We start from the raw sequence: 10,167 nt of genomic DNA, 5'->3' as shown, positions 1-10,167 counted from the left end.
CACATATGATTATACATGGTGCAAAGTACAGTTTTTTTTTTAACACACAAAAACATTTGTGTTGAAAGAAATGATCAGTACTTCAGAGTTAAAACTTAAAAGCTGGTATTATAGATATATAGAACSGTTTTGATTTTTTTGTTCTAGCAGTCAAGTGTTTTTACTTCTTTTTATAGAGCTATTTTACAGATGAGAAATTCGTAAGAAAAAAATGCCTAAAGCCCAATATAACCTAAATGGAAAAAACAACGCTAGTAAAACTCCATTAAATATCCAAAATTTTAATCTTGGAAAAATGAACTCTTTACAAAGAGATTTTTAAAGATTAATTGTACATATTCACAAAAGCAACAAACTAAGGCATATTCTCAATAGCGGTGTTCAAAAAATAAAAGACTATAAAAAGCCATGTGACATGACCTCCTTTAAACCTTGTCAAGATACAGACAGCATAAGCTTTAAATATTTGACTTTCTTTTACATGTACAGGACTGTCAGTTTATTCAATTGCCATGAGTATGGGCTAGATCCATTTCTAATCACTAAAACAAACATTCTAGGAAGAGCATGAAGTATAAACCTTATTGTAAAGTGCTCATTAAAAACCCCATCATTTTAGTCATAATTAAGAAATTTTAATCTTATTACATTCCTTACTCTCAAGTCTAAAAGTACAGTATGTGCACAGTCTTGTCTGTATAAATAGTAAATAATTCATCTCTATATCTCAAATGTGACTAGTAGTTGAAAGGAAATTGAAAGGCTATTTTGATTCAGCTGGTGGGGGGGGGAAATCAGAAGAGTCATCCTATATCTACATTTATTGGAATTCTGTATCTCAAGTAGATTAGCCCAAATGGTGGCATGTGACCAACTCTGATGCGCCTGCCAAYACATCACCAATATAGAACTACAGTTCTCTTCCACAACAGAATTACTTGGGTCTCTAAAACTGGCAAGATTGCTGCTAAGAGGAAATGTAAYGAGAGACACTTAAGTCCTTTAATTCAATAGAAGAAATATGTGCTGAAATATGTTACGATTGCAGAGATAAAAGAACTCTGGACAAGACTATTAAGGAATAAAAATTTGGACATTTATTTTTTGAATGAATGAAGATTTAGCACTTATAAGAAGTAAGACAAAATTAGTTAGAGGCATCTGTGACACAAAGTAAAAAAGCCTATGTTGGCTCTTTTTTTTTTTTTTTAACAAAGTCTTAACCAGTGCATCTCAGTCCAGAGCTACAATATGTCTGCTAGTCAAAGTCTCTTGTCTTAATGGGAACAAAGCAAACYCCTCCAGCTTGCTACCAGTCCTTTCTGTGACCTAGACCCATGGTTTTGTAGCATGGAATATTATACAGTACACAGGTTAAGCTTCTTTCACTCAGGTATCAAAGGTGAAGCATTAATATTGTACATCACTGTACTCCTCACAGTGCATACACTTTTCAACATCTTTCTCAAAGTGCAACGTGACAAGCTTTCAAAAACACATGCACCCTTAAAATATAAGACACAGTAGTGTTGATGAAGTACAATAAAAACTGTATAACCTCCTCTCATTGCCTTTCAGTTCTCATCTTTTGTGAAGGGAAACATTTCCTTCTCTTCCACTATTTTCCACAATTTTAAAACTGGACTTTGTAATCTGCAGAAAGATACAAGACTATAGCCACTCACACTCAGTGACATGGCTGAATTATAAACTACATGATTACAGTAAAATCAAGAGCCATAAAGTAAAATAAAGGTGAACATTCCATAAATGGAATCTTAACTTTTGGTCAACACTTTCATTAGCCTAAAGATGAGAATTTGCCATACAAAAAATACTTTGACATCTGCAGGAACAAGCTTCTCGTTTAATAGTTTACTCTAGCTTCAGCTTAGTGTGTGGTGAGCCTGAACTATGTGCTTTCTTAAAAGAAYGGGCAGATAGGTGATTGTAAAGCTCTACTTTTTTCCCTACTTGTACCCATCAGCAGATTCTTCCCTTATCAAACCACATTTATGTGGGAAAAACAATTGCTGTAATGTTCCGAAGAGCTGAAGGCAAACACACACGTATGGGCAACAGAAGCTGTCAAGGTGACAAACGATTCAATGGACTGCTTTCTTCTCCACCTGCAGCAAGCTTGAGTGTTGTCAGCTTTCGAGGGGGATGCTGAGGGCTCTTACGAAGGTTGTCGTCCATCTGCAGAGAAATAATGAGAGCCGGATCTGGCAAACAGTAGAACACACATTATGAGATTAGTCTGTTTGTTGTGGGTCTAATCATGAATGCTGGTTTGCTTTTTTTTTACCCTGTTATTTCAGTCCTAGCCAAAAAAAAAAATGCCTTGGTTCCTTTTCACTCCCAAATATCTGCTTATGTTAGAGCTGCCATTCATTCCATTAGCATATGATAACAAATCCAGGGCAAACAGGTGTGCTTCTCCCCAAATCATTTRACCAAGATAACTAAAGAAAGCAACATGGCTTCCATGGCTTTTTCAAAGAGGCCAAAGTTTCAGTTTTGTAGAACGGTCAGACTCTAGTAGAAAGCAGATCARAAGTCAAATTACAGACATCGACAGATGCTTTTGCATGCTCAGCACCTTGCAGGAGTGAATCTTTTTCAAACTGGAAACAGTCTGGAGGAGTTGGGGGAATTCAGATAACTTAAGAGATTTCAGAAACTATTTAATGAAGAGCTTGTGATACGGTCTTTCTCAAACACAGGTTAAAATTAATCTCTGAATGAAAAGATTTTACATTTTCAGTGTCTCAATCTAAGGCATTGTACATGATGTGATGTTTAAAAAACCTASCTACTGAACAATAAACAGAATCACAGAAGACAGCAGAGGGAAGGTCTCAAGAGGTCATCTAGTCCGTCCTACTTCCTCAAGGTAAGATCAGCTTTACCTAAATCATGCCTGACAAATGTCTGTGTAACTCATTCTTTAAAACTTCCACAGCCACACTTCAGTATGACAGAAATGAGATACAATCAATACCCAGTGCTACAGAAACTGTACATAATTAGCGATCAATCTATCTGATATACTGATCTTTTTCAAAAAGAAGTGCTATCTGTCCTTGTAGTTAGAATTTTTTGTCTCTGCATCAGTAGACTAGCAAGTACTAGTCTACTTGCAATATTTGCAAGTATTTTTCACATAAGTTACAGAGCTTTTGACAGGTGCTGAGCAACAGCCTGGGAAACAAAGAATGCAAAGAAATAAAAGCTAGAGGTAGAACAAGCAGGAGAAAGAATGACTGTGATTAGTGACTACAGCACTCAGCTGGAGGCAAGGGAAACTGGGTATTGGTCTTAGCTTGCAAGACCATTTCTGGGTTTTGATCAGTACCTTTGCCTTCAAATTTTGATCAATACCTTGTTCATATATGCACTTGCTGAAATGTATCAGTCTTTTTGGTATGCACAGTGGCAAGATAATGTTCTTTTGATTGTAATAAAAATACTTCCAAAGTACAAGGCCTCATTAATCATTCCTTTCAAATTATGTAATTTTATTCCYGTATCTCTATGCAACCTAACTCACTAAAAAAGCAGCAATTAAAACAAAAATGTCCATCGTAGAGTTGCAGTTGATAGGTGAGAATATTTGTGAACAAGACACCACAAGGAAGCRGGAAAATTAGAGACTGAAGCAAAAGTAACCTTTTCAATCAAGTTGGATTCCTTATTTACAAGCTGTGTGAGTTTCTGCAGATTAGCATCTACTGTATCCTGTCCAGCTGGAGAATGGCCTGGAGAGTGAAGGTAGAAAGATGAAGAGTGAAAAGGTWCTTAGAAAAGCTTTCAAACCCCTTAAAAATGCATTGGAGAGAAAGTTCATACAGTATTTTTATCCTCTCTAAAAGAATTTAAGTGAAAAAGACATTCCACACTAGAATCAAAACAGAAATACTGAGTGTGAGCCATAGCCCAGAGACAGGTATATTTTGCCAATGTCTGATGGGCTCTAGAAGTGAGGATTCAACTGAGGGTTTAATTTTCAATCATTTTTGCACAACTTTGGAATATTTTTTTTACGACACAAACTCCAGCATAAACTGAATAAAGTCTAATTCTGCCTTGGCTAACAGTTGGAAACTATTCCTCCTGAACTAAACTGACTATATGTGACAAATGGGGGAAAAGAAACACAGCTTACCTGAGACAGCTAACCTAAAGTAGCAACTTAAAATATCATCACAGAAACGACACAGATTGGGAAGCTGTTTCAAGTGCTSTTGTAATTGTACTCTGGGGAAGCACACTTTATAAAGTGGTGCAAGGAAACCAAACACAAAGGCATCCAAGGTAGAAGGCCTGAAAGAGCAACAAAACAAAAGAGAGTGATTGAGACATTAAGACCACTATTACATAACCATTTTCTGTGTATGTCAGAGTACTCCGGACAGAATTTAGTCAGCTCTTCTGGCATTCCATCTTTCCATATCAATCTGAAAAACACTTTGTAGAGAATATCTACTGATTTCAGGACCTCTGAATTTGAGAGAGGGAGGCAAGCTGACACATTAACTTCTGCACTAAAATCYAGTCATAATGTCACACTGACTGATAAACAAACAACTTTAAAAACACGTTTTCTGGCACCACAAAGGCCAAGCAGACAAGTTGTATGCCAGGGGAACAGAATCCTCTCTTGGGAAATGGTCCAACATCAGTGGCTAAAGGAACAGATCCTCCTTTTGGGACCCCTGGAGCTATGTTGTTGGCAGTACCCATTTCCTGTTCTGTRCACATACCAGAGAAAGAAGAGCATTCACAGACCTACAGCCTCTCCCACAGAGGCAGTGGCAACACCTCAGGCTTGAAGTGTTTTTCTATATAGAAGTGCAGAAGGTGACATTCAGTGACYAGAAAAGCTTTCTCTAGTGCTACACTAATTCATCAAGTACCCCACATTTTCTGAGCAGCTGTAGGCAGCACCTGCCTCCCTATGAAGAAATGCAGGATGAGGGAGAATACAGAGACACTGCATTGACTTCATCAGTCCAAAGATCTCATTTGTACCCTGTTCCATCATTCAGATCTTACCTGAAATAACAGCACGATGCGCGAACCCACTGCGCAGCACCTTTTAACATTTGGGAGGTTACAAACCCCAGTGTTCACTGTGTCAGGTAGTACCTGTTTCCTTAGTCATTAAAAAAAAAAAAAAAAAGTGCACTCACGTATTTCCAAAGAAAAACTGAGATGTTCCCAATCTCTTCGACAGGAGATTTAGGCATTCCTTGGCATCCCTGTATATCTGATGAGACACAAAACTGTCTAAGAGCCCTAGGTGTAGCAARCTTAGCATGCACAGCATCATTCATTGTTTGGCAGTGGGTTAACCTGTTTCAGCTCTTCTATCTGAGAGCACCAACTTATGAACTAAAGTTTTCACTACATGACACATACCTGTGCTTCCACTTCAGTGAGACTGTAGAGTGGAGGACSACCCCTGGTCAGCAAGATCCTGTTGAGAGCTTCCCTGGACATCTTTCCAGGCAGATACAAACTCAGTGGGAAGGGAATCCTTGAGGCAAACCATGGCTTTGTCACACTGCAGTAGTTTTCAGCCTCAACCCAGAATGTGTGCAGCTGTATCAACACAAGGAAAAATACGAACAAGAACTGACTGGAATTTCAATAAGAACAGTACACTTCTCTTCAAAGTTTAATGTGCAAGATCTCTGTAACAGAAGCATTAGGCATTCTTGTAATTTAAAGCAATCAGGCTCCATACTGGATTATACTTTTTGTGTATGCAGGTACAATTAAAGTTACAGCTACCTTATATCTAAAGGAAAAATCAGGGATATTACATACACATATATATATGCGTAAAATTACACACACACACACACACACAGTGTTTGTATATATACAGTGACACACATTGTAAATAGAAACTATATGTAAATACTTATACACCTACAAAATATGCAAGTTCTAGTTTTCCGTGTGTCTAATATTATACCCTAAGTTCTACAGGATCAGGTTTGAACTTCTTAGAATTTTCTTTTGGAATTTTGCATAAATCCTAAAATAAAAAGAAATTATGAGGTGATGAATTTGAGAGCCCTGCAGGATAGCTGAAGAGGYTAGCTTATGACACATCTGATTAGAATATATCTACCCAAACAAACTGAAGGCAGTCATTCAGCTCAAATACAGAGGCAGACCCAATGTCTGAGGATTTTTAAACCTGTAATATACTCACACTAAATTGGTGAGGACATATGGCCATGCGCTATTTAGAACTGAAAAACAAAATTACCAGTGGCTATTTTAATTTCTCAAAAGTTCCAACAAAACAATTAGTTATACAGGTCTTCAGAGTTTGTTCACCCTCACATCAGACACCATCATGTATACCATATCTTACTCTAAGGTTTATCAGAAGCATCAAATGTAACAAAAAAAATGGTCGGAGTAAGCTGTTTTTAGGATACTGTTTAGCAAAAAGCATCTAAAAGAAAAAAAAACATACGTSCAATTTTAAAATCTGTCATAAATTMATTATTATTACACTTCTATTACATTCTTCAYCCACTCTGCTTTTTCCTTTTCAAAAGTTGCTAGGCAATAGTTCCTAAATTTGACTAACAGAGCAGCAGATGCATTCCAGCCAGGACTATGGTGTTACTTAAATGTTTCTCCCATTGAGAATATTTGTAATATTCACATCCAAAATTCTGCCCTCTACAAAACATTTCCAGGTATTTACCAGAGCAGGAAGCAGTTTCTCTTCAAGCAGAGCAATATATGCCAGTGTATCAGCTCCTTGTTTTGCAGACAATTCATAATCAGCATTGTATTTCTATGAATTAAAAAACAACAAAAATACATACTACAAGTAGTGTTACGTGGTACTTTCTAGAAAGATGATTCAATGAAAAAAAAAGCATCCAAAAATGGTTTCAAACTTAACAGCTATCAATACAACAATAGCAAATACAACAATGCTTTTCAGGACAGAGAGCATAAGCTCACTAGAATTTCATTCTTTTACTTCTTTGGGCTATGTCACACTTCCTTGCATTTTACATTTCTGCTTACCCATTCCTAGACTTTTGCACTCTTCTAGTCCCAAAATAACTCTTGTGCATTCCTCCCATTGCTTGCCAAGCAATTGTCCAGTGACACAAAGGCAATTTGTCAGCACTCAGGGCTGTAGCAAACCTCTAGCAACTACTGGTCTTTATTTTTGGATAACAAATCAAAGTATTCCTGTCTGTTACCCTTAATTAGCTTTTTTAAAGTTTAAAAATTGGGTATCAGCAATATATGAGACCAAACACACAGTTAGATTAATGCAGTTACAGCTAACTCAGCTTTTTAATTCTGACACATGAACCTTATAAGGTACAAAAAAAGGGCTGATAAATTTTAAGGGAGGGAAGAGGAGGTCAGCTTTATTAATTTAGAAACAGCAAAGGATTAGTGCTGATCTTCCTTATTTTTGGAYATCTGAAGAGCATGCATATCACTGCTATACTTTAACTGATTTTTTTTTCCCCCCCAACATTAAGGAATCTTTGGTATTCAAATGATAGGAAACTTCTGAATTTTAAAAGGACTGTCTAAAATCTCATCTCAAATGCTTAGTTTTCATGTTCTATTTTTCTCTCCCCAAAAGATTTAAAGTTTCGCTAACATGCCATTCATCAGACAATCTTCTTGCCTAGGCAGGATGTGAATTTCTAATATAAAAACAGAATAAAAGGCTGGAGGACCATCTTAGAAATAAATAGACAATGCTATGCTTTATTAGACATCTTCATACCCTCTGAAAAGACACTGTATAGCTTTATTCTTTGTGAATAAAACATTATGAGACCTGCAAAATGCTGGCAAGAGTTGACTGTATAATAACATGATGTACGTCAAGAAATGCTTGCAGATGCTTTTCTGCTACAAGCTACAGAAAAACTACAGTAGATCAAAAATAAGTTTTAYGTATTATCCTTTAAAAAAGAGCATTAGGAGACAATTACCCATTTAAACAGTTAAAATCACACTTCCCAAACTGTCATCTCCTAGGTCTGCAAAGTCATAATGGCATTAAGCCATTATAATTAAGAGTGTGATGAAATTGCAGAATGCTCTGCGAGAAAATGCTCAGTTAAGGCTAGTTTGTTGTCCTGTTCAATGAACAGAGCGGGGGGTGTGTGTGTCTGTTTTTAAACCTTGCCCAGGACTAACAGTAAACCTTTTAAATAGCTATCTGTAATCCACCATTTTGCAATCCTTGTGCACATCTGSAAAATATGAAAACACTAGGTCAAAAATGAGTTCCAGGCTTTTGGAAGCCTGTGTCAATATACACAGGAGACACAAATATGAGCTAAGAGGCAGAACCTTCCCCCCTCCCTCAAATCTCTTGAAAGAGACCTACCTGCTTTCTTAAGAAGCTTAGGATTTTTGCTGGTTGAGAAATAGCAGTGTCTTCTGATATCAAGATTGGTACCTCTCCTAAAAGGCATGAATAATACAGTCAACAGAATTTATACAGAAGACTTCTAACACAACTGGACAATGATTGGTCACTTTATCTATTTCCTTCCTCTCCACAGCATGCTCTGATCTCCTTAATATGTATGCATAAACTAAATTTTACTGTATTGCTCCTTTAACTAACAATACCCAAAAAGGGCCCACATCAAATCAGACTGAACCAACATTATCGAACAGATTATTGATACTTTGAGAACCAAGCTAGTTATCTGGATTTCAGGTATCTGCCCGAAATCAAAAACCCTAACCAGACCAAAGCCCCTCTCAACTCACTCACCCCTAGGCCAATCCTTTCGTCCTGTTTGCTTCCTGCCCTTCTCTTCCAAATCTTTTTACCCCCTTGTTTCCTCTTGCCTTACTACAAGCACTGCCCAAGCCACCAGTGCAGAACCCAGGACTCTGCTGGAACCCAAGTAACTCCCTTCCCCCAGGGGCATCCTGGCCTGCTTTTACTGATTTGCTTCCAGGAACAAGGACCAAAGACTGAAAAATCTCTGGAACAGAGGCTCTCTCATACACAGAGGGAATTCATGAGGTACTTGTCACAGTGAGCCTAACATGATTGTGCTGCCGTGTACTATTAAAGCATCAGTTACTAGCAATATCTGTTCTTTGGATTTGGGGCAGATATGGATTTTGTGTGTTTTGACTATTAGAAAWGCCAACGGACTTCTGAGAAGTACACCCAGCTAGTTCTTGGTATTTTCTACTAGCAGCAAACAATACACTAAAGAGCAAGAGTCAAAGGCCCAAACCCTACGTGGATGTAGTAACACCTAAACTGAGCATGTGGCAAGTATAAACAACAGAGTACTTTAAACTTGCRTTGATTTTACCTCTGTGGAACATGCCTAGACGAAAATAGAGATGCTGAGCAAATAGATAAGCAATAATTACAAGTGGTCAACGTGAAAAAGTCCTTTCTTGACACTTTATCTTAAACCTCTTTGACAAGTAGGCTGTTAGTTACCTTTTCTAATTCAGCTTCTCAAACTCAGTGCAGTAGTAGTAAACACGCCAACTGATACAAGCTATGTTCCTTGAGACTCTCTCTCAACTTTCAGTGGTACCAGCCTTTTAAATTCCATATATTAAAAAAAAAGGTGATTTCCATCTGCATGTCTAGTTACTGTCATTATAAATATGCAAACTGCACAAAGTGTTTTACTCTACCGCCTATTTAGACCGTTTTGACAGAAAGAGGTGTGTACCTGGCATCACACATACGCAGTTTAATAGTGTCCTTGGGGCGCTTTATTTACGTTTCTCATTATTTTATTCTCCTAAGTCACACTTGATCCTGCAAACTCATTTACAGATGCGTTATGAAAGCCAGGAGCCCAAACTGGAGCGGGTTACTCACGAACACAAAACCAAAGGAAACTCTGAAATAACTCTGAAATTGGAACCTACATTTATAAAGTGACTAAGAGTGGGAGAAAAAAGAAGGGGAAAAAAACCAGGAGGGTGGGGGGCAGAGAAGGTACCTTTTGGAGCTCTCCAGGAGTTATTTATGGCATTCACTGTCAGCGGAGCACCAGAAAATTTGGCATACGCCTGCAGGGTTGCACAGAGAGGAGCGCTGAGGCGGCGCAGGGCCGGCCGCGCGGGAGGGCGGCGCGCTCTGCCCGCGGGGCCCCG

At 38.0% G+C, this 10,167-nt stretch overlaps 1 protein-coding gene across 1 annotated transcript in view; it reads right to left on the bottom strand.

Annotated features, from left to right (window-relative positions):
* Positions 1 to 265: 265 nt before the first annotated feature.
* Positions 266 to 10,167, bottom strand: part of MTX3 (metaxin 3) — a 10,704-nt gene continuing 802 nt past the window's right edge. The window contains exons 2-9 of the mRNA XM_085322398.1: positions 10,014 to 10,150; positions 8,408 to 8,484; positions 6,737 to 6,829; positions 5,425 to 5,607; positions 5,196 to 5,272; positions 4,169 to 4,326; positions 3,673 to 3,761; positions 266 to 2,199 (exon numbers count right to left, since the gene is read on the bottom strand). Of these exons, the coding sequence (XP_085178524.1) occupies positions 2,089 to 2,199; positions 3,673 to 3,761; positions 4,169 to 4,326; positions 5,196 to 5,272; positions 5,425 to 5,607; positions 6,737 to 6,829; positions 8,408 to 8,484; positions 10,014 to 10,150 (925 nt within the window). The 3' untranslated portion in view covers positions 266 to 2,088. The remainder of the gene's footprint in view (positions 2,200 to 3,672; positions 3,762 to 4,168; positions 4,327 to 5,195; positions 5,273 to 5,424; positions 5,608 to 6,736; positions 6,830 to 8,407; positions 8,485 to 10,013; positions 10,151 to 10,167) is intronic.

The sequence above is a fragment of the Rhea americana genome, unplaced genomic scaffold (genome assembly GCF_003343005.1).
Source record: "Rhea americana isolate MKP2758 unplaced genomic scaffold, rheAme1 scaffold_77, whole genome shotgun sequence".
Lineage (NCBI taxonomy): Eukaryota > Metazoa > Chordata > Aves > Rheiformes > Rheidae > Rhea > Rhea americana.
This window is presented reverse-complemented; position numbering and strand designations above follow the sequence as displayed.